Here is a 25,264-nt window from a genome sequence, read left to right as displayed (position 1 = left end):
GTTTATTTTTCTAAGGTGAGAGGGGGAACCCATCAGATCCAATCCGGATCAGACCCTGCATGGCCTGACGTTTTCTTTTAAGGTGAGAGTGAGGAGGTCTGACACGTTTGGGACAGAAGAGAAGGAGGACTTACCAGGCTGACCCACTTGGCCTGGTCTCACCACATCGGGCCAAGGCAGGAGGGACGGAGGTCAGAGAATATTTTTTTTATTTTTATCATAGATTTCAGGTAATGACATGCAAAATGGCATTGTTAAAAAAAAAAAAAAAGAAAGCTATTTAATTAGCATACTTTTACTTTTTGCTACTGGTCCATTTGCATGTCATTACTTTCCTGCATTCTGAAGGGACCACTTTTTTTTTTTTTTAACATGTTAATTAAATAAATTCTTCCTAAAATCTAACTCCGATCATAGCATGGATTTTATTATATCTACCTCACCATGCCTGAAAATGCTATTTGCAAAAGAAAAGTTATATTTCGATGCCATAATTCTAAATGTATGTTCAAAATTATTCCAACAGAGATTGCACCCAATTTTAAAACCATGTTTGTTTTATAGGGATTTGAGTGAAAATTACTGTCGAAATCCAGATGGAGCAGAGTCACTCTGGTGTTTCACTGTTCACCCCAATATCCGAATTGGGTATTGCTCCCAAATCCCAAAGTGCGATGTCTTAATTGGACAAGGTAATATATGCGGAGACTGTATGCAAAATCCCTCGCAAGCAGTGACTACAATTGCAATTTTCATAGCTGAAACAATTATCTCTTTACTTGTGATCAGACAGTCAGTAAGGAGCTATAGTTTCAGAAGTGCTGTGTGATTTTACTTATCTATTAGGGATGTGCAGAGCAAAAGTTTAAGTTCATATGTCCATATGTCCAAAGGGGGTCCCATTTGCGGTCAATATGGACATAAACAGAATTCAATGAGTTGAGTATATGTCCATATGTGCAAATAAAAATTTAAACCCCTCACCCTCCTTAATCCCCCCCCCCCAAGACTTACCACAACTCCCTGGTGGTCCAGCGGGGTCAAGACGCCATTTCTGACCAACTTTGCAAGGAGCACGTGACGTCGGCGTCACGTCGGAGTGACGCGGTGTCACGTGATTCCCCGCGGGGTCGCTTCCGGGATCCTCGTTCGGCCCAAAAGGAACTTTTGGCCAGCTTGGGGGGGCCTCCTGACACCCCCAAGCTGGCCAAAAGTTCCTTTTGGGCCGAACGAGGATCCCGGAAGCGACCCCGCGGGGAATCACGTGACGTCGGCGCCACGTCGGAGTGACGCGGCGTCACGTGATTCCCCACGAGTTCCCTCCGGCACCCTCGTTCGGCCCAAAAGGAACTTTTGGCCAGCTTGGGGGGGCCTCCTGACCCCCCCAAGCTGGCCAAAAGTTCCTTTTGGGCCGAACGAGGATCCCGGAAGCGACCCCGCGAGCGTTCCGGCGCGAACCCGCGGGGAATCACGTGACGCCGCGTCACTCCGACGTGGCGCCGACGTCACGTGCTCCTTGCAAAGGATTTCAGAAATGGCGTCCTCACTCCTCGCTGGATCACCAGGGAGTTGTGGTAAGTCTTTGGGGGGGGATTAAGGAAGGTGAGGGGTTTAAATTTTTATTTTGGATCAACAATCGCGATTTCCAACTTATTCAACATAGCTATGTTGAATAAGTTGGAAATCCGATCGTTTATGTCTCATCACTTTTTTAAGTTAAAAAAAATAAATAAGTAGCGTTTTACATTTATGTTCAATACGAATGCACACCCCTATTATCTATTTATAATTTTAATATAAATACAAACAGAATTAATTCTGTAGCAATAGTCAAGTTATTTTATAACAGAGGCAGAGAAACTGTGCTTAAGTTAAACCAGTTTTGCAAGCAAACTTATTTGTTAAGTCATGAAAACTCCATCAAACGTTCCAATTGTAAGATTTGTAGATAATTAATGTCCAAAACATGGCTGCCAGCGTCTTAGATGGTGCATTAGAGGGATCATGTCTCCCTTAGCCCGAGTAATCTGAATTGTCTCCAATGTAAGTTTAAAATTCGTATGTAAATTGTCAAAGACCTGAAGGATGAAGACCCAGGTTATTTACGAGGAAAGTTGATCACCTTAAACATTTCTTCCAAAAGTGTTGCTGTTTTACAACATATAAGGGGGTGTGGCTTTTCCGTTATAGCACTAGGATTATGGAATGTCTTCCTAGAGCGGTCAGGGTCTTAGGGCCTTATTTTCTAAAGTATCGCAGACCTGCGATACTTTAGAAGATGAGGGGAGGGGGGCCGAAACGCGGGGGGGCAACCTACCTTTTCGCTGTCCGTGGCGTCGGTGCAGAGTCGGCCCCGGTGACGCCCCGACTCCTCCTCTTCCGGGGCCGACTCCGCCCCCATCCTGGTATCGCACGCAATAAGGGACTTTTTGCGTGCGAGCGTCTTGGAAAATGAGGCCCTTAGAGAGTTATCTGGTCTTCCATAAACAGTCTGTCGCTGTGGACAATCCCCCCCCCCCCCCCCGAGCCCCACTGTGAGGGAACTGGGGCAGTGGTAGGGGTAGGGGTAGGATTAGGGCAGGAACATTCCGGTACATGGGGTGCTTTACCCACCAGCTGCCATGGGCTTTTCTTTTTCAATGGCTTGAAAGTCCATGGGCCAGCAAACCTTGTGGCTTCCTTGGTTTTTCTTCACTATGATCACCTCTAGCAAAGAACAAGTTTTCCAGCGATACTGAAGGAATTCTTTCATCAAGATATCTGCTGCCTCTTTATGTTAATTTACAGTATTTGTGATGCATGCACTTTCCAGGATCCATTGCATAATTATCCTTTCTGCATTTATTTCTAGACTGCTATTATGGGAATGGGAACAGTTACAAGGGGAACGTGGCAACTACAAGATTTAAACTGACCTGTGCAATGTGGGACAAGAATATGGAAGACTTGAAAAGGTGAAATTAGTGTGAATAAGGTGACTGTGTGCAGCACATGCGTGTGCTTTGCTCTGATGTATGCATGTGGACTGAGGATACAGTACATGATGGCTCTACAAGGGTCAGTAGTGCTCTGATGCGAGCTGAATGTGCTCAGCTCTGCTGTTGCAATGTCATTTGGGAGATGTCTGCATATTCTGTAATCTAAGCAAGGTGGGAGAAAGCCTTCAGAAGTCATTAGTGGTCCTTCCAGTCCTGAATGCTTCTAATAAGTCACAGTAGGGATGGATATCTGAATTCAGAAATGTGTGGCAGCAGTATGTGAGTATACTCATTTCTTGTCAGTCATGAAAAATGATCAATAACAAAGTTAAAATTCAAATCTCCACTAACATATCTGCAACCAGTCCAAGGGGGTTATTTTCTATCCCTATCGCACGCGAAAAGTCTCTTTTCGCGTGAGATAGCTAGATAGGGGCGGAGTCAGGGCGGCGTCAGGACCGGAAGAGGAGGAGTTGGGGAGGCGTCAGGGCAGACGCCGCGGAAACTTCGCTGGTGGTGATAAGGTAAGACCCGTTATCGCCGCCATAGCGCGCCCAATAGCACCACCTTTCACGGCGGCGCTATTGGGTGCAAAAGCTGGTAGCGATAACACTGCGGTGGTGCAATCGCTGCCGGCTTTCGCAGGCCCGCCCCCCGCTTCACCCCCTGCCCCCCCCCCCCCCCGTTACCACGCAATTCAGAAAACTTTGCGAAGATAGAAAATCCAGACCTAAATTAGCAAAAATATTCTCAAGAGGATCCAACAAATTCCTCCTGGCTCGTAGGCTTCCAGCTCATTTGTAAACATTGCCAGAAGTCTTCATCTGTAATTATGTAGGACATTCTCTCTTACTTTTCTATCCCCTTCCAACTTAGCCCAGCATCAAGGTGACAGTCCTTGGCTAGGGCCACAAGCCATGACTTCCTTCTGAGCCTGGCTAGTATGAGTGTGCATCCACCAACTCTGCAACAACCCCAGCCCCAGCAGTCCAGGGGCAATCAAATGCCGGTCCTCAGCACTGGCGCCATTCCTATTCCCTATCCAATTACTACATTTTAAACACTGAAAAGATGAATGGCTTGTGAATGTAGCGAGCTAGGTAAATTTGGCCATTCTTCTCTTGTTTCATTGCTCACCACACAGTACAACTATTCCCAGAAAAAACATATTTTCTGCAACATTTTATTACAAAAGCAAAAAGCTGTGGTCTTTGTTGCCAGTTTTGTTTTTAGCACATCTGTAAAGTACATCTAGCCCTTAGGATCTGACGTTTCTGATGTAATCCTTGTTGGCTTTATGCCTGCTGCAGTTTCTGTCACTGATCTTTCACTGTCACCATAGTTATAGGTCTGATAACATTTCCTTGTTAATGTGCAGTTAGCAGAGTGCTGAAGAAAAGCCATTCTCATTCTGAATATGTGCACCAGTGGTCCATCCCAAAACATTGAGCAAGTCAAAGAGGAAAATTCTTTAAATTAATTTTCAATTACTTTTATGCTCATGTAAGATTTTAAGTCCACTTTTCATAAGGGGAGCCTTTGAAAATTTAGAGGCATGAACACAGCAGATATTTGTGTTCCCCTGCATGGGAGTAGGTGCAGAGTAAGCACCGGAAAGTCTGTGTGGTGATTTGGAAATGAAACCACCAAGCATGAATTCTCTCCCTGATCAGGCCCCATCCCCTTTTCCCTCAAAGGCAAAAGTATGCAGGTGTCAAGGGATCCCTGAGCTGAAACATGGACAGGGATCCCCTCTGAACTGGGGATCCCGGGGCTCGCTGCTGGGAACGCCTGCTGGATAAAGACCAGGACCGAGGTTAGCTTCATCTCACTCTACCTTAACAGCAGGAAACCAGAGTCGATCAGCAAATACAGTCCCAGAAATCCCATAGCAGGCAAGGAAGTAATGCAGGCAACTAGGAAAATAAAGGACTGAAACCAGGAAGCAGGGGGCGCCCAGATAATAAATCAACGAACCGGCGGGGAACACAGCCTGAGGTGCGGTAGAAATACCCAGATCAATAAGGGCTGCTCTCTGCTGGGCCAGTCAGGACAAGCAAACACCTGCACGTTCATCACCTGCACAGCGGAAGTGCACTTCCTGGAGGAGCAGCTGGGAAACGGGCATTAACGGGAGCAACATTCAGAGCAAAGGTTTACATGAGGAAGCGCCTGCACGTTCATCACCTGCACAGCGGAAGTGCACTTCCTGGAGGAGCAGCTGGGAAACGGGCATTAACGGGAGGAGGCAACATTCAGAGCAAAGGTTTACAGGACAAGCAAACACCTGCACATTCATCACCTGCACAGCGGAACTGCACTTCCTGGAGGAGCATCTGGGAAACGGGCATTAACGGGAGGAGGCAACATTCAGAGCAAAGGTTTACAGGACAAGCAAACGCCTGCACGTTCATCACCTGCACAGCGGAAGTGCACTTCCTGGAGGAGCAGGCTGGGAAACGGGCATTAACGGGAGGAGGCAACATTCAGAGCAAAGGTTTACAGGACAAGCAAACGCCTGCACGTTCATCACCTGCACAGCGGAAGTGCACTTCCTGGAGGAGCAGGCTGGGAAACGGGCATTAACGGGAGGAGGCAACATTCAGAGCAAAGGTTTACATGAGGAAACACGTTTATCTGCGTAAGAACCTGTGACTCTTGCCCCCTACCTTAATGCATCTTTAGTATTTTGGAATTTTCAAATCTGGGTTAAAGAAATGCTGTTCTGAACATGTGCTGTACGACAGAAAGGTACAAAAACCACCTGTGGCATTGTGAGACATCTACGTGATCTGTGACACATGAATGTGCTTGCTCAGTTCCAGATGTGCCAGAACCCAATCTCCTGTTTGCATGATTACTTTTTGAGATTTGATTGTGTCTGTATCTTTCTCTGTCAGGTGTATTACATTCAGGGCAAATCTCAGTTAGCATTTCCTTAAGTAAGTTACAAAGCCAATGGATTGAAATGGATTTCAAAGTAGAGAGAGAATGATACAGCTTTTGCGATTCAGAATTACAATTTTGGTCAATAGGCAATGGGATTGTTTATCATATGGCATTTTGCAATCTGGCTAAAAATTGTAAAACGCAAATGCACCAAAATACATTCAAAACATGTAAACTCAAATCCAAATACCTGACATTCCATTTAACAAAGCCCAAGAAAAAGCAGAGGAGCTTGCCCTCTTCTTCAACAACAAAATAGCCAACCTTCTTTCTAAGAATTCGCTCATTACCTCTTCCCCTCACAGTACCTTTATACACCATAACAAAAACATCTCACTCAATTCATTTGAACCCACTACAACTTCAGAGATCCTTAGAATACTGAAAAATATGAAACCATCGACACACTCATTAGACCAAATCCCTTCCAAATTACTCCTCCTTATTCCGGACACCATATCCAAAGCTCTGACAGATATAATCAACTGCTCTTTATCTAAAGGACTCTACCCTGATGACCTCAAAATGGCATCAATCAAACCGCTCTTAAAAAAACCAAAGTTAGACCCAGACGACCCCTCCAACTTTCGCCCTATCTCAAACCTCCCATTCATTGCTAAAGTCATGGAAAAACTGGTTAACTCTCAATTATCAGACTACCTGGAAGACCACAAAATTCTCTACCCTTCACAATATGGCTTCAGGAAATCGTTAAGTACAGAATCTCTACTAATTTCCTTAATAGACTACCTCACCCTAGGCCTAGACAAAGGCCAGTCCTACCTTTTGATTCTCTTGGACCTCTCAGCCGCCTTTGATACTGTTAACCACTCCATGCTCCTAAACCAACTATTGAACATCGGCATAACAGACTCTGCACTATCCTGGTTCCACTCATTCTTAAAAAACAGAGGCTTCAAGGTAAAAATTCACAGCAAAGAATCTAAACGCTACCCTTCATCTCAAGGAGTTCCCCAAGGTTCATCCCTCTCACCCACCCTCTTTAACATTTACCTCCTCCCTCTCTGCCAGCTATTAACCAACTTGAACCTTAAACACTACCTTTATGCCGACGATGTCCAAATTGTGATACCAATCAAAGAATCCATTAAAAAAAACCCTCGATCTTTGGGATTATTGTCTGCAAGAAATCAACTCCCTCCTTTCCAGTATGAATTTAATCCTAAATTCCTCAAAAACGGAACTCCTTCTCATATCCTCTGAGATCTGCCACACCCCCACAATTCCTCAAACTAATTTACAAACAACAAAAGTAAGAGATTTGGGCGCAATCATCGATAATAGGCTTAACTTAAAAGCTTTCATAAACCAAACTACTAAAGACTGCTTTCATAAACTACATGTTCTAAAAAGAATAAGACCACTGTTCCACAACCATGACTACAGGACTATCCTACAAGCAATAATCTTCTCCAAGTTAGACTATTGCAATTCTTTATTATTAGGTATCCCATCAGCTCACACCAAACCGCTACAAATGGTTCAAAATACGGCAGCCAGAATTCTAACAAATACAAGGAGAAGAGAGCACATCTCCCCAATCCTTAAAGATTTACACTGGCTGCCAATCCATTTCAGAATTCTTTATAAGTCAATCACCATAATCTACAAATCCATACAACAAATCGCTCCTCTCAACCTACAAATCCCTTTCATAAAGCATACATCCTCCAGACCCATAAGAGAGTTCTACAAAGAGTCTCTACAAGTACCGCCTTCCAAAACGTCCCTCCACATAACTTACAGAGATAGGGCTTTCTCCACAGCAGGACCCACTCTTTGGAATTCCATACCAACGGAACTTAGACAGGAACCCTGCTTACTGACATTCAGGAAAAGACTTAAAACATGGCTTTTCAAACAAGCCTTCCCAGACTCAGATTAAAAACATTTCTATCCGATATTCAACCTCCAAGCAACATCTTTCTTATTATAACCATCCTGGTAACCTACCCCTAAGCATTATAAACATTCAGAATTTTCATTACTTATGATTTACTCTTTATTGTTAAAAACTACATATTTATACTGAACAATTCATTGTAAATCACTCACTTCCATTATTGGAAATTTTACCATTCTACGGGTTTACACACTATGTTAAAGTTACTATCTTTTCTTCTTCTTGCTCCTAGTTGTACGACTCCTTGTTTATTGTAACTGCATTTATATTTTGTATTGTTCATATTATCACCCCATTGTTTACTGTAAACCGGCTTGATGTGATATTATCACGAATGCCGGTATAGAAAAAAATTAAAATAAATAAATAAATAAATAAATGATGTATAAGAAATCACCATGAATTGTGTTTTAATTGAAGAATAAAATGAAACAAAATACTCAGAAAATATGCTAAATATTGTTGTTGTTGAGGTTTTATTGAGTTTATTCACTGTATTGAAATGTCTTAATAAATATAAGAAAATGCTCAAAACTATTTTTTGGATGTGCGTTTAAAAGACATTGATGGATGATGTTTACCGTATTTTCTGAGTGTTTTGTTTTATATTATTTTAGTCTTGCATGAACACACATTCCACAGTGATTTATTATAAATCATTTATATGTTGTGAATATATTTTGGTGGTAGTTTTTTTGTATTTGCTAATTCAGATCTCTTCCCCATAGAATAGTAGACCACCTTTGTGTATTAAAAATTGTAAAAAGTCAGCCTTGATGACAAACATGCAGATACGCCAGGTATGCCGACCATTGCTATTGTACAGGGGGGCGCATATCAAATGTTTCCACGGTTTTTCTTTTCATGTCATTATCCCTAGTTATTTTTATTTTCTCTTGTTTGTTTGTTTCATTTTGTTTATTTAAAATAAAAAATTACAAAATGAGGAAAAAACATCAGAAAATGGCATTGGGTCCAGGTCCCTCTCACCGATATCTGCAGAGTCCAAAAGGGGCAGGAGCAATCCTCAGTCCCTCCTGCCTCACCGGTCCAGATATCAGAATGGGCTGGTATGCACTGGAGTATGGCCGGCCTCAGGCCTGGCTAGTGCTATGCTGAAATACAGGAGCCACCGGAGATCACTCTTGTCCTACGTAGATTTTGGAGACCCCACAGCTGGGGTAAAATTTGGGTAGGGTTTCCAGGGAGGGGGGGCGCTTGGTTTGTGACTTTTAGTGGTGTAAGGTTTTGGGGGATTTTTGGTGGAGGCTCAGGCTGGTTACTGGCTACTGAGCTAGAGAACACAAGAAAATGAAAACCAAATAGAATTTAATTCATTTTTCTTTCATTTTCAAAACAGATTGAACTTTGAAATGTAATTGAAATGAAAGCACAACCCTACTACTTTACAATGTATTGATTAACTGCGCTCTAAGAGCAAACTTTTGAAAGAAGAATCCTTTGGGTGCATATTCAAGCAAAATGAAGTAAAACCATAAAATAAACATATTTTACATGTTTTTCTAGGCATACTTTCAGGAATCCAGATCAGAGCATATTGGAGAACAATTACTGCCGAAATCCTGATAATGATATACATGGCCCATGGTGCTACACCGAAAACCCAATGATCCCCTGGGACTACTGTGCCATTTCACAATGTAAGCTCTAAACTTTCTTGTTTTACAAGTCTACAACTTCAGAGTCAGGCAGTTATGGCTCTTCTCTGGCTGTTAATAACTAACCGGACGTTTAGATGTCACACATCAAACCAAAACCTTGTGAACATAAGAAGTTACCACACTGGGTCAGACCAAGGGTCCATCAAGCCCAGCATCCTGTGTCCAACAGTGGCCAATCCAGGTCACAAGTACCTGGCAAGTACCCAAACATTAGATAGATCCCAGGCTACTAATGCTGCCAACGAGCAGTGGCTATTCCCTAAGGGGAAGATTTTAAAAAGTACGCACGCGGCCTACATTTGTGCACACTATCCGGCGCGCACAAATCTACGCCCAATTTTATAATACGCACATGTTATAAAATCCGGGGTCGGCGTGTGCAAGGGGGTGCACACTAGTGCACCATGCACGCGCCGAGCCCTCGGGAAGACCCGCTGGCTTTCCCCTTTCCTTCCCCCCACCTTCCCCTCCCTGTCCCGCCCCCCAGCCCGAAAAAACCAAAACATACCTTTATTTCACAAGTTATGCCTGCGCTGGCCAAACTGCCAGCGCGCGATCCCCCAGCCCAGCGGCCGTGGAGAGGCCTCTGGCCATGCCCCCGCCCTGGACCGCCCCACCCCACCCATGCCCCACCTCCGGACTGCCCATTTCTCCAAGCCCCGAGACTTACACGCGTCCCGGGGCTTTATGTGCGCTGCCGGGCCTTTTAAAAATAGGCACAGTGCGCTTAGGGCTTTGAAAATCTGCCCCTAAGTCAACTTGATTAATAGCAGTTAATGGACTTCTCCTCTAGGAACTTATCCAAATCTTTCAAAACCCAGCTATACTTACTGCCTTAACCACATCCTCTGGCAGTGAATTCCAGAATTTAATTGTACACTGAGTGAAAAAGAATTTTTGATGATTAGTTTTAAATGTGCCACATGCTAACTTCATGGAGTGCCCCCTAGTCCTTGTATTGTCTGAAAGAGTAAATAGCCTATTCACATTTTCTCATAGAAACATAGAAATGATGGCAGAAAAGGACCAAATGATCCACCCAGCAAGCTTATACTCATATCTGCTGCATTGTGCAGGTTACCCTTGTGCTTATCAGCAGAGAGCAATGATGGAGCTGCATTAATAGTATCAAGCCTTGGGCTAGATTCATCAAAATATTGCATGCAACAGGGGCATGTTTTATGGCAATAGCCTATTTATCACAATATGTGTTATCTTAGCACTTCACATAGCACACTTTATGGTAATACCTAACTTTTCAGGGTAAAATCACAATTAGTGGAGGGACAGACAGACAGACTATCTATAAGGCCCTTGTAGTAGTTAGCTATTCATGCCACTATAGGAGGCCCACCTAGTAACTTGAGGTGAGGTTTAGGTATTAGTGTAGGGGTTAAGGGCCACTTTGACATGCAGAGTGAGACATACGAACAGAATATGTGGTTCGTGCAGTTCGTGCAGTTAGTATAGCTGTGCAGTTAGTATAGCTGTGTTTAAAAAAGGATTGGATAAGTTCTTGGAGGAGAAGTCCATTACCTGCTATTAAGTTCACTTAGAGAATAGCCACTGCCATTAGCAATGGTTACATGGAATAGACTTAGTTTTTGGGTACTTGCCAGGTTCTTATGGCCTGGATTGGCCACTGTTGGAAACAGGATGCTGGGCTTGATGGACCCTTGGTCTGACCCAGTATGGCATTTTCTTATGTTCTTATGTTCTTATATTGCACTCTTGTGAAGATTTGATGTCTTTCAGAGTGTGGAAACTCACGCAATGATGAGATTTATACAATGTTCTCTCAATCTAGCTTGATATTACCCAGGTAGAGAGTCCATCAAGCTAGGTTGAGAGAACATTGTACAAATCTCATCTTTGGGTGAGTTTCCACACTCTGAAAGACATCAAATCTTCACAAGAGTGCAATATTCTGTTCGTATGTCTCACTCTGCATGTCAAAGTGGCCCTTAACCCCTACACTAATACCTAAAGCTCACCTCAAGTTACTAGGTGGGCCTCCTATAGTAGCATAAATAGCTGCTTACTATGATGCCACCCCCAGATGCACTCTCTCTCTCTCTCCCTCCCCCCACCCGATCTCAGTCCCATCTCCAGCCTAAAAATGCCCAAAACAGAATTTGTGAAAAATTGCAATTTGCATTATGGGCATATTCTATTATACCGCACAGCTTAATGCCAATGAAAAATGTGTAATTATTTTTGGAGTAAAAACTGTGCAATATTATGTGTTATGGCTTCGCACTTTGTGAAGTCAGCCCACTTTTATAAAATTCCTGTCCCCGACTCTGTTTCAATCCCTCCCCTTTTCAAAATTAGCATCACACAATGCGTTATGGTGCTTTTTGCATGCATTAAGATGTTTTTCGCATGCAAAAACACCTTAACACATGCGAAAACGCCATAATGCAAGTTGGAAAATGACCCCTCTTATTTGTTAAAGGTTGCAACTGCCATACCAGCAAGTTACCCCCAGTTACCCCCATGCACTCTTTTCTTTATTTTCATCCTCTAGCCTTTAGGAATCCACAGTGTTTATCCCATGCCCCTTTGAATTCCTTCACTGTTTTCATCTTCACCACCTCCTCCAGAAGGGCATTCCAGGCATTCACAGCTCTCTCCATGAAGAAATATTTCCTTACATTGGTTCTGAGTTGTCCTCCCTGGAGTTTCATTTCATGACCTCTAGTTCTACGATTTGACGATTGTGAATTATTAAAACCTTTCAGATATCTGAAGGTCGGTATCATATCTCCCCTGCACCTCCTCTCTTCCAGGGTATACATATTCAGATCCTTAAGCCTCTCCTCATACGTCTTCCAATACAGACCCCTCACCATTTTGGTCACTTTTCTTTGGACCACCTCTATACTGTCTTTATCCATTTTGAGATATGGGCACCAGTACTGAACACAGTACTCTAGGTAAGGCCTCATCAAGGACCTGTTCAAGGGCATTATCACTTTTTTCTTACTGGTTATTCCTTTCTCTATGCAGCCCAGCATTCTCCTGGCTTTAGGTATTGCCTTCTCACATTGCTTCACTGCCTTCAGATCATTAGACCCTACTACACCAAGGTCCCTCTACCAGTCCGTGTACATTAGTCTTTCACCACCCATCACATAAAGCTCTTTCGGATTGCTGCACCCCATATATATGACTCTGTACTTCTTGGCATTGAATCCCAGCTGCCAAATCTTCGACCACTCTTCAAGTTTTCCTAAATCACTTTTCATTCTCTCTACTCCTTCAGGCATGTCCACCCTGTTGCAGATCTTAGCAGCATCAGCAAATAGACAAACTTTACCTTCTATCCCTTTGCCAGGTCACTCATAAAGATATTGAACAGAACTGATCCCAAAACCGATCCCTGTAGTATTCCACTTAACACTGCTCTTTCTTCAGAGTAGGTTCCATTTACCATTACACTCTGTCTCCTATCAGTCAAGCAGTTTGCAATCCATACTACTAGCTTGGCATCCATTCCCAAGCTTCTCATATTGTTCACGAGTCTCCTATGTAGGAATGTATCAAAAGCTTTAGTAAAATCCAGCATTCTTCTCTAGTCACCCAATCAAAAAAATCTATCAGATTTGTCTGACAGGAGCAACCCACTGGATTGTAGATGGTTCACTATCCTTTCCTTCAGCAGAGTCTCCATCAATTTTCCCACCATCGAGGTGAGGCTGATTGGCCTGTAGTTTCCAGCCTCCTCTCTGCTCCCATTCTTGGAAAGTAGGACCACTACTGTTCTTCTCCAGTCTTGTGGCACCACTCCAGTTACCAGGGATCTCTTGAACAGATCATGCAGCGGACCCGCCAGCTCATCTCTGAGCTCCCTCAGTATCCTGGGATGAATCTCATCCAGCCCCATGGGTCCACTTTCAGTTTTCCTAGCTCTTCCCATACATTCTCTTCTGTATGCAGAGTTTTGTCTATTCCACCCCCATCCATAATCTTGTCAACTAATGAAGGTCCTTCTCCAGGGTCTTCTTTTGTTAACACCAATCTGAAGTATTTCTTTAATATTTTGACCATTTCTTCATTTCTCTTCAGATACTGATCTTTGTCACCTTTTAATTTCACTAACCCTCTTCAGACCTTTCTCCTTTCTCTGGTGTATCTGAAGAATGTTTTGTCACCTCGCTTTACCTCTTTGGCAATCCTTTCTTCTGCCAAACATTTTGCTTTCTTGATTACTTTCTTCATCTCCCTCAGTTTCACCAGATATTCTTCCCTGTGTTCTCTTTTTAGGATCCTTTATATTTCTTGAACACTGTTCTTTATTTTTGCCTTTATTTTATTGAGAACCAGATCAATTTCTTATTTCTCTTACTTTTTACTTTTGCCTTTGTAATTGCTCCTTTTAGTTTGGTCCACTGTTGCTCCACCTCTCTCATTTTCTCCCAGTCTTCTAGTTCTACCTCCAAGTACGTCCCCATTTCAACAAAGTCCATATTTTTAAAATTCAAACTCGGGTCTTCATGTGTCCTCTCTGTATCCTATTTGCAATATCAATCCATACTGTTTGATGATCATTGGTGTTCAGGTGGGCACCTACCCAGACATTAGAGACATTATCCCCGTTAGTGAGCACTAGGTCCAGTATAACTCCCTCCCTCATGGTTCCATTACCATTTGTTTGAACAGAGTCACTTGAAGGGCATCCACTATCTCTCTACTTCTGGTAGATTCTGCAGAAGAGATTCTCTAGTCTATATTCTGCAGATTAAAATCTCCAACAATCAACACCTCTCCCTTGTTTCCCACCCTCTGAATGTATTTGTCCAGATCTCTGTCTAGTTCTTCCATTTGAATCAGAGGCCTGTAAACCACCCCAGTAAAAATGGATGTATCATCTTTTTTTATGATGGCCCATAATCCTTCTTCTCTACCCCACATTCCTTGCAGTTTAGTTGCTTGGATATTGTTTTTGACATAAAGAGCTATTTCTACCCCTTTTCTGTCCTCTCTGTCCTTCCTTAACAAATTATAGCCCGGTATGGCCGTATCTCAATCATGAGACTCAGTGAACTAGGTCTCTGTAACAGCAACTGTCCAAGTCTACTTCCATCATTAAGGCTTGCAGGTCTAGGATTTTATTGCCCAGACTCGAGTATTTGTAGTCATAGCTTTCCAACTCATCTCCCTAGGATTGCTGCTCTTCTTAGTCACTTTTTCTGCTATTTTGAGCTGATTGACTTTGTTGTCTTCTCCCAATTCTTATATTGCTTGGGGGTGACAGAGAAATTTCATTGACCACCTCCTGCCATCCCTGTATTCTAGTTTAAATGCCTCATAATACATGCTCTGAATTTCTCACTTAGCATCCTCTTTCTGGCCAAAGACAAATATAGACCATCCTTACAGTATAACCTTTTACTGATCCACACTTCTCTGTCTACCAATGTAACCAAAACCACTTGATTTACACCAAGCTTTGATCCAAACATTGAATTTATCTATATAGCAGAGCCTTTCCTTCCCCTTTTTATGAACAGGTAATACTTCTGAAAAGGAAATGGTCTTTGCCATATGTCTAATCTTCATCCCTAGGGTTTGGAAATCTTTCTATACTGCAAGGATACCATGTCTAGCAAGGTCATTGGTCCCCAGATGGATGATAACATTGACACTTATTGTATTTATTTATTTATTGAGTTTTATATTTATTTATTTATTTATTTTTAATTTTTATATACCGGAATTCCTGTATACAATACAAATCAATCCGGTTTACAAGTAACGAAAAGGTTGCCCTGGTCTGGGAGGTTAGACCAGGGTTTTTTTTTACATGGAACATTGAACAATAACAATCAGCCATTGAACCTTATTACAACTATTTAACCTTATTACAATGAACATTGAAAGTAATAATAATTATATTTAACAAATTTAACAATTAACAAAACCTTAACCGTGTAATGAATAGTATGTGTGAGTGTGTTATATACCATCATTTGGTAATGCCATCACAACGGTTTACATATTTCAACAGGGGATAAAAAGGTTACATATTTTCATAAAGGGGGATCTAAGTATAGGCAACATCATCAGGGTAGAGGTAGGGTAGATGTATAGAGCCAGGGTGGGAATAGATACAGTCAGGTTAAAGTACAGCAGGTAAGGTAAAGAGGGGCGATGTAATAATGTGGAAGTTAACAAGCTAAGGGAACATATGAGTTATCAGCTGGAGGTGGTTCGGAGTATTGTTGTCCATGGAAACTGAGCAAGTTAAAGTTCATTTGGGAGTTCAGTTGCTGAGGTATTGTTGTGAGAGTTTGGGTGTCATTGTAAGCTTTGAAGAAAAGCCACGTTTTCAGATCCTTTTTAAATGTTTTTAAGTTGGATTGCATTCTAAGTTCCCATGGGATTGAGTTCCATAATTTAGGGCAGGCGATGGAGAATGCTTTTTCACGGGTTGTTGATAGTTGAGCTGATCGGACAGGGGGAATTCTCAGAACATAAGAACATAAGAAAATGCCATACTGGGTCAGACCAAGGGTCCATCAAGCCCAGCATCCTGTTTCCAACAGTGGCCAATCCAGGCCATAAGAACCTGGCAAGTACCGAAAAACTAAGTCTATTCCATGTTGTCATTGCTAATGGCAGTGGCAACTGCCAAGACTGCTGCAGAGACTATAGCAGGAATTGATCTAAGTTAGTCAAATTTTCTGTGCTACTGTAGTTCACCTCATCAGCCTGGATAACAGACACAAATAGGTGGTTAATAGAACTACCTGGATTACTTTCCTGTGAAAGGATACATCAGAGATTCAATTAATTCAGCCTGTAGTGAATAGAAAAAGGTGTGCAAGTTGCCCTCTTGCAAATCTGCTTGGGATGCTTCTGGGTTTTTTTCTGAGACACGTGGTCATAGCTTGACTAATTCTGGCACCTGATCCATCTGGAATAGAATGGTCTTAAAGAAAGACAATCATACTGGTCACACCCAACATGAAGAGATGACCTGACTTTGAAAGCCTTTTGTTCTGTCCAAGTAATATTTTAGCACTCTCAACATTCAGAGTATGGAAGAGTGTCTTGACTTGGATTCAGGTCTAAAGTAGGCCGTGAAGTCTCTTGATAAATATAAAAATTAAAATTAGTTATCAGAATAAAACAAAACTTGGCATTTCTAAGAATATGATGCAAAATTTAACATCTTGGATTTAAGAAGTAAAGCTACCATTTTGGAAACCACCACCTGTCTCTTCCCAGACCATAAACTTTAGATGAAAAAAAAAAAAAGTCTGGATGCCATCCTATGAGGCTTTGTTGGTGTAGACAGAACAGACTTATTATAGGAGGATCCGCTAAACTGAGAAACAGTTGACTGGGCCAAGTATAGAGTAATTAGAATCACCTCCACCTTTGAAGGTCATGTCTTGAGTACTGATGAAATTACACTCCATGCAACGAACAGAAAAAAAGTTCTTGTTGCAATGGAAAAACATGTATCGTCTCCAATAGGAAACATTTCTCTGTGAAACCAGTCCAGTTTCTCGCTGTGGTTCCAGACCATCAAATCTAGCCTGGGGCTCCCTCAGTTGGAGCCTATTGAAATGAAGATCAGGTTCCGATGCCTTGGATTTAGAGTCCTTTTGCTCATTCGATGAACAAATTATCCTTCTCTCAGTTTGCTTTGAGGCAAAGTTCTATTTCTTTCTTCTGCCATAGTAACAATCTGTCCAGTTGTTTCTATTGCTCTAGCTAAGGACAGAACCACAACATTGGATATTCAATCTCATTCATTCAAAAAGTCAGTTGGTCTCACCGTTGGGCTTGATGGAATTCACTTGCCATTTTCCAGAACTCCAAACTCGGAAGCTAATAAAACAGCAGCCCGGATCAACTTGATGCAGAGATTGGGAAGCAGACTATTATCCTACCTTCCTCCACCACACACTTGTGTATGCTGCAGCTGAGTATTGTGTCTATGCCTGGGACAAGAATACATATACATTAAAGATGTACATTTGAATCCAGAGATGTGAAAGCCCTTGTTGTTTGAAAGTAGGTTTCATTGAGTCATGTGAGGAATGAGATTAATAATTGACCAGTTTAGTTGATCTATATGTATTAATTTGTGTGTGATATTCAGGGTTTTATATTCTATACATTATTTAATAGGTAACCAGTGTAGGGAAATAAGGATGGGAGTAATGTGTTCATGTTTTTTAACGCCTTGATTCTATACTTTATTCTGTAATTGCATTGACTATCTGGTTGGCATTTCTACTAGCTGAGAAACCTGGAAGGCATTTAACTGTTGTGTCTCCATCAAAATGATCACCCAAATTGGTTCCTCTGATGACAGAGTCTACCAGCAGAAGCAGCTTCCTTTTATGACCTTTGATAATGTTTAGGGGTTTCTGGGTACACAGGGTGACTACATCCCTTTCAGATATCACCTCATTTTCTATTCCTGGAGCTTTTTCATAATCCAATGTAGAAAATGTATCATATAAGAGTAATAGTGGGGAGACTGGGTGTCTTTTCATCATAGGCTTTATTCTACAAGAGCCCACTGTAATCCATTTATTCCTGGGTTTCTGAATCCTGGAGGTCAGACTTCTCTGTGGCATGGGGTTGGATATTCAAGATACTGCACAGTTAGGGAAATTGGGTGTCTTATAGTCACATATCTGGTTCTACCAGAGCCCATTGAAAAAACATGTATTCATGGGTTTCTGAATCCTCTGTGGGAGCTGAGGGAGATAGTCTGGATTCTGCCTGGGAGGGAAGGTTTTCTGGAACTTGAGCAATTCCTCTTTCAGACAGCCGAAAGTAATTTGGACGTCTCCGAAAGTCAAGCCTTGGGACATAAGCACCACAATTATTACACTCTTGTAGATATCAGCCTTTTTTAAATTAATAAACACCACTACTTAAACAGACTTGCAATATCAATACTTGGAAAAATAGAGAGATTCCAAAGTGTGCAATACAGAAATGCAGAAGAATATCACCAAGAAAGGAAACTATGATATTGCTAACTTTAAATTTTTAAGCTTAACTGGCCACAAGAACAGGTGGCAATGTGTGTTTTGCATGCACTGCCTCCATTGTATGCAAATATATCTCATGCATATTCATTGTGGATATCCTGAAAACCTGGGCTGTTTGTGGCACTGGAGGACTTGAGTTTGCCATCCGTGGTTTATAGTATCACAGGCAGAAGTGATGTCCAAAAGCACCAGAAAGAAATAATGCCAGAATCAAAACCATATTGAAATACTTCAAAGTTGGAAATATGAAGGATCTTGGTATTGTAAGCTGCTCTGAGGCCAAACTGGAAGTTGTTGAGAAAGCTATTACCATCAGTCCTAATCCTATCAAGACAGTACCTTCAATTTAATATCTAAGTATGGCATATTTTTAAGAATCAAAGATTGAGACCCAAATATAATGCAGATCCACTATAATGACATTAGGACATTTCATTAATAGCTAAAGTACAAAACCATGCTTTTTTATTTATTTAAAAATATGTGTTAATCTTTTTATAGATTTCAATAAATCTCCCAAACTGATGTACAAAATTAAAGCATCACGTTACAATACATAAAAACTAAATAAAACTAACATAATGTTACAACATAAACATCGGCACAACTGGAGCATTCACTATCACAATTAAAAACAATTTCTGGTCCTCCAGTCTTCTTAGCCACCATCCTCCTATACCCCATAATCATCAACATTTTTCTGAACTCCAGAGAGCCTCTTATACTCACAAGAGAACACTTTTCTCCTAGTCTCTATGAAGTTCACTTCTTTCAGAGAAGAAGTGTCTTAAAAGGTGTCCTGAGATGAATGTTATGTTTTCCTTGGGTATATTGTCTATACAATATACAATCAAAAACTCTAATATAATGCTATTCTGTACGCATGCAGAACTTCCTCAGCCTGCAAGCTAAGTTTAGAGCTTAGATCCCTCTAAATTGTGAAGGAGTAACCTAGTGGTTAGAACAGTAGGCTACAGACCAGGGTTTTCCTTATAACCTTAGGCAAGTCAGTTCACCCTCTATTACATCGGTACAAACTAACAGGTCAATTTTAAGAGTGTTTTTGTGTAAAAATGACCATATATGTATATATTTGGGCTGCCCGCGAACAACACGGATTTTAAAAAGCTGCAAAGTATGCGCATATTTACTCGTGTGAGTGTAAGGAATAAGGGGGCAGAAAAGGGGTGGGGCTTGGGCGTTCTTCAGTGTGGCCAAGACTTACGCGCATAACTCCACATTTTAAAAATGGAACCTGCAGCACGCGTACGCTAGATATCTGCGTAACTTTACTGCTGCTCCTGATGAGAAGCAAGTCTGTAGATCTCAAGTTTTAGGGCTTATGGAACAGGGTGAGGGGTCTGGATCAACTGGGGGGTGTGCAGGATGAAGAACCAGAGGGGGTCTGAAAGATCTCGCTATTAACTGGACAAATTGGTGGACTAATTGCAAAACTGGGAATGTGCTTTGTGCGATCATGTTTTCAAATTCGCTTACATACGTGCATAAAAGCTGACAAGATCCTATGGAAGACACACATGTGTTAGCTGTGCTCAAGTAACCTCTTACAATTAGGAGTAGTGCATTTTAAAACATATGCATGCAAGAGTGTATGCAGTTAAAAATTCCAGCACATCCTCGCTTGCACACTGATACGTGCATGTAGGGGTGCATGCACACTCATTTCAAAACTGACCTCAGATTGTAAGCCCTCTAGGGAAAGGGAAATACCTACAATACTTGAATGTAATCCACTTTGAAGTGCCAAAAATCAGATAAATAAATAAGAAGCAGTTATCATCCACATCTGGTTTTCATGTTCATTAACTGCATGCTGTTATGACACAATGCAGATAGTACCTTATAGACTAACCAATTTATTGAGAATAGAGGCCACTTCATCAGATGCATTCTGTTATATTTCATTTCATTTTTTCATTTATTACTATTTTATATACTGCTTGTAAAAAAAAATTATCCAAGCAAATTAACATTGATAAAACATCCATGATTAAAACATTATAAAATAGCATGAAGTGGTAACAGTAAAATTAGGCATAGGATAGACAAAGCAAAAATAAATAACATCAAATAAAACAGCACCAAATTAAAAACAAACAACTTAGAGAATAGCCACTGCCATTAGCAATGGTAACATGGAATAGACTTAGTTTTTGGGTACTTGCCAGGTTCTTATGGCCTGGTTCGGCCTCTGTTGGAAACAGGATGCTGGGCTTGATGGACCCTTGGTCTGACCCAGTATGGCATTTTCTTATGTTCTTATGTTCTTAACTGCAAAACTTGAAATGGTCAAATCTGCACGTGAATGTAATAATCATTTTCTACATTAGGTGCACTTTAAACAAGTAAAACGTATGGACAATTCAATGGAATATATTGTAGCAATTTTCCAAAGCTCACTTCCATAGGTAAAGTGCATTTACACAGTTTTAAGTGTGTAAATCGTTTTGAACATTAGCCTCTGAGGTTGTATACTGGTGGGGATCAGCAATTAAATGCCCGAGTAAAGAACCTTGCTTTCATGGCCTTCCTGAATTTTAGAAAGCCCAAATTGTATTTTATTTATTTATTTAAAATCTTTTCTATACCGTCGCTAAGTTATATACCATTGCAACGGTTTACATGTAGGCACGTATTTAATGTAGGTAAAAGTGTACTATAGTACATTCGAACAGGTTTACATGTAGGCACATATTTAATGTAGGTAAAAGTGTACTATAGTACATTCGAACAGGTTTACATGTAGGCACATATTTAATGTAGGTAAAAGTGTACTACAGTACAATCTAACAGGTGCTGTCAAAGGTTCGGTTACAATATATCATTAGACAAAATAATTTTTAGAGAAGTGTGTCATGACCGAGTGTACTGAAAGTACTTTTACGGGTAAATTTATCATACATAGTGTTATCAATATGCTAGTTGTGATGTGGGGTTCATGTCTGCTGGAAGGGCATTTCCAATTTCTGGATCCTGATAACTGAAAGAGGCTTCTCAGGTACCTTCTAATCTGAGAACTGATGGTGGGAAAAGCTGAAGGAAACGTTTCTGAGAAGAGCAGGAGTACAGGGAACAGCCAGGTAGAAAGGGATTCGAAAGTGAAAAGCCTGAAAAACAATTTTAAACAGATGCAATAAAGGACCTGAAACCAAAGTAATGATTGCAAAAGTGGAGTTACATGATCATATTTCCTAAATCCGAAATGACTTTAGCTGCCTTATTCTGCAGAAGTTGTAAACGTAACTGAGAACAAGGAAGACCCAGATGAGAGAGCTATGCTGGTTGATTTTTGCTATGAGAAATGCGAGGATCCAAAGGTGATCTTAGATGACAGATGTATCTATAACCCCCAACCTGGGGTGCTGATTGCACTCTAATGGGGCCATAAAATAATTCAGAGTCTCTTTGGGGCTGGAACCACACGTGGCTAGCTAGTCACAGTCTCTTACCCCCAGGGTCTGGATTCTTTTGTTGGTAGGGGGAAAGATTTCTCTTTCAGGGCCCAGAGTGACAGGAGTGACTTCTTGTATCTCTGATTCTCTGGGAGAGGGGCAATTATCCTTCCCTGTGTGTGCGGTAAGTGCCAGATAATACACTGGAGCCATTGATTTAGTGACCAAAAATAAACACTTTACTGAAGGGTAATCAGATGAAATATGGCACAAAACCTCAGTACTCAGCACCACAGCTTTACTCTTTAGTCTTTTGCCTCTGTCTGTGCAGGGTCTCGATTCCCAGAGCCAGGGAAACATCCACCCTCCAGGGCTTGGCTAAGTGGAGCCCCCAGGTGGACAGGAGCTGTAAAATGGAAATCATAGTCTCAGCACAGAAAGTCACAATCCTCTCTCTCCCCAGGGGTGAAGACTCCAGATGGGTGTCCTCAAAAAGCTCTTCCTCACTGTTAGTTGTTTGTTCTTTGCCTTTCTCTCACTTTGTTGAATCACTGATGGGAAGTAGGGATGTGAATCGTTTTTTGATGATTTAAAGCAATCGTCAGATATATTTTAAATCGTCAAAAATCGTTAGAGCCGCGATACAATAACAATTCCCCCGATTTATCGTCAAAAACTCGTAAATCGGGGGAGGGGGGAGGGCGGGAAAACCAGCACCCTAAAACCCACCCGACCCTTTAAAATAAATCCCCCACCCTCCCGAAGCCCCCCAAAATGTTTTAAATTACCTGGGGTCCAGTGGGGGGGGTCCCGGCGCGATCTCCCGCTCTCGGGCCACGGCTGCGTTAAAAGAAATGGCGCCGGTGGCCCTTTGCCCTTACCATATGACAGGGCAAAGGTAGCGCCGGCGCCATTTTGATTCCTGTCACCCGACGTCACGAGTGCAGGAGATCGCTCCCGGACCCCCGCTGGACCCCCATGGACATTTGGCCAGCTTGGGGGGGCCTTCTGACCCCCACAAGACTTGCCAAAAGTCCAGCGGGGGTCCGGGAGCGACCTCCTGCACGCAGGCCGTATTGCCAATATTCAAAATGGCGCCGGCGTTAATTTTGCCCTCAATATGTCGACATAGTGAGGGCAAAAGTAGCGCTGGCCGTATTGCCAATATTCAAAATGGCGCCGGTGCTACTTTTGCCCTCAGTATGTTGACATAGTGAGGGCAAAAGTAGCGCCGGTGCCATTTTGAATATTGGCAATACGGCCCGGGTGCAGGAGGTCGCTCCTGGACCCCCGCTGGACTTTTGGCAAGTCTTGTGGGGGTCAGGAGGCCCCCCCAAGCTGGCCAAAAGTCCCTGGGGGTCCAGCGGGGGTCCGGGAGCGATCTCCTGCACTCGTGACGTCGAGTGACAGGAACCAAAATGGCGCCGGCGCTACCTTTGCCCTGTCATATGGTAAGGGCAAAGGGCCACCGGCGCCATTTCTATTAACGTAGCCGTGGACCAAGAGCGGGAGATCGCGCCGGGACCCCCCCACTGGACCCCAAGTAATTTAAAACATTTTGCGGGGCTTCGGGAGGGTGGGGGATTTATTTTAAAGTGTCGGGGTGGGTTTTAGGGTGCCGGTTTTCCCGCCCTCCCCCCTCCCCCGATTTACGAGTTTTTGACGATAAATCGGGGGAATTGTTATTGTATCGCGGCTCTAACGATTTTTGACGATTTAAAATATATCTGACGATTGTTTTAAATCGTCAAAAAACGTCATTTCTTCACGGAGAGGGTGGTGGATGCCTGGAATGCCCTTCCGGAGGAAGTGGTGAAGACCAGAACTGTGAAGGACTTCAAAGGGGCGTGGGATAAACACTGTGGATCCATAAAGTCAAGAGGCCGCCAATGAAGAGTGGGTGACTCGCCAGAATGATGGCTACTGCCTGGAGACAATACCCTTATTCAATAAACATACACATGGTTACTGTGACTCCAACATCACTCTAAGCTTCAACAGCAAGAGGAAATGTGGAAAAAAGGATTTGCACTCACAAAGAGGGGAGTAGCTGGCTTGTTACGGCGGTTACTACCCCAAACCAAATATCCAAATTACTACCTCCACCTTCCTCTATTCCTGATGCCTTTCAACTAGCTTGATCACTCCATTCTTATACTTCACTTTCAATGCATATCCAGCATAGTTCTCTGCTTCAACAGCAGGGGAAAAGAAAAACTGTTACTTCACACATCCAGCAGAGCTCTCTGCTTAAACGGCAGGGGAGAAAAAAAACTGATACTTCACGCATATCCAGCATAACTTCAATGGCAGGGGAGAAGAAAAAAGGATTCACACTCACAAAGCGGGGAGTAGCTGGCTTGTTACGGCGGTTACTACCCCAAACCAAATGTGCCTGATACTTCACTTTCGATGCATATCCAGCATAGCTCTCTGCTTCAACAGCAGGGGAGAAGAAAAAAACTGATACCTCACGCATATCCAGCATAGCTCCCTGCTTCAACGGCAGGGGAGAAGATAAACAACCAATAAGGGCTGTATAACATAATCTGGGTAAAAACAAATAAGCATGGGTGTAGCTTGCTTATTGCGGCGGTTACTACCCCTACTACCTCTAACTAATCAAGCTAGATATTTCACTTGGATGCAGCCCCTCCACCGCTCTCTACATTAATGGCGGGGGTGGAAGGGAATTAGAACCAAGAGCTAAGAGAAACAGATAAGTATGGGAGAAGAAATGAGGGAAGCTTGCTGGGCAGACTGGATGGGCCATTTGGTCTTCTTCTGCCGTCATTTCTATGTTTCTATGTTTAGTGTTAATAGTTTCTAGAAAGGATAGGCTTCTTAGACAGAAAGAGATCAATGAGTGGTCAGACAATGGGAAAGTTAAAGAGACAAGCGGGGTATTTTGAAAGGAAAAAATGAGCTCTAACATATAGGCTGCCTCATTTGTAGGGCAATTAATCCATTGGGGGAGCCTTCAGTCAGACATTAGAGAAAGAAAGCTAATGTGTAAGGGACACACGGGTTGTCCTCATGGACATTAAACTCACCCAGAATTATGTGATTGTGGTGATGAGTCACAGTATCAGCAATGACTTCCATTGTCTCAGAGCCTGCAAGATCTGCAGGATTATAGAGGAAAAAGAAGGCAAATCTAACCAAAGTGAGTATGAAATAATTTAATTAGTATTCATTTAATAATATTTATGTAGTGCTTTACTGATTTAAAAAATTGCCGAAAAGGATGAATAATATTAATACATATAACAAATCAGTATCACAATCATAA

General features: G+C 42.2%; 1 protein-coding gene across 4 annotated transcripts in view; it reads left to right on the top strand.

Moving 5' to 3' along the window:
• The window catches only part of HGF (hepatocyte growth factor), a 212,316-nt gene that overhangs the window by 119,778 nt on the left and 67,274 nt on the right, over positions 1-25,264 (top strand). For all 4 annotated transcript variants that reach the window (XM_029616760.1, XM_029616759.1, XM_029616762.1 and 1 more), the window contains 3 exons: positions 565-692; positions 2,852-2,954; positions 9,379-9,512. In XM_029616760.1, coding sequence (XP_029472620.1) covers positions 565-692; positions 2,852-2,954; positions 9,379-9,512 — 365 coding nt within the window. The remainder of the gene's footprint in view (positions 1-564; positions 693-2,851; positions 2,955-9,378; positions 9,513-25,264) is intronic.

Source organism: Rhinatrema bivittatum, chromosome 9 (assembly GCF_901001135.1).
Source record: "Rhinatrema bivittatum chromosome 9, aRhiBiv1.1, whole genome shotgun sequence".
NCBI classification, from domain to species: domain Eukaryota; kingdom Metazoa; phylum Chordata; class Amphibia; order Gymnophiona; family Rhinatrematidae; genus Rhinatrema; species Rhinatrema bivittatum.
Note: the sequence above shows the minus strand (reverse complement) of the source record. Positions and strands in the feature narration are given on the sequence as shown.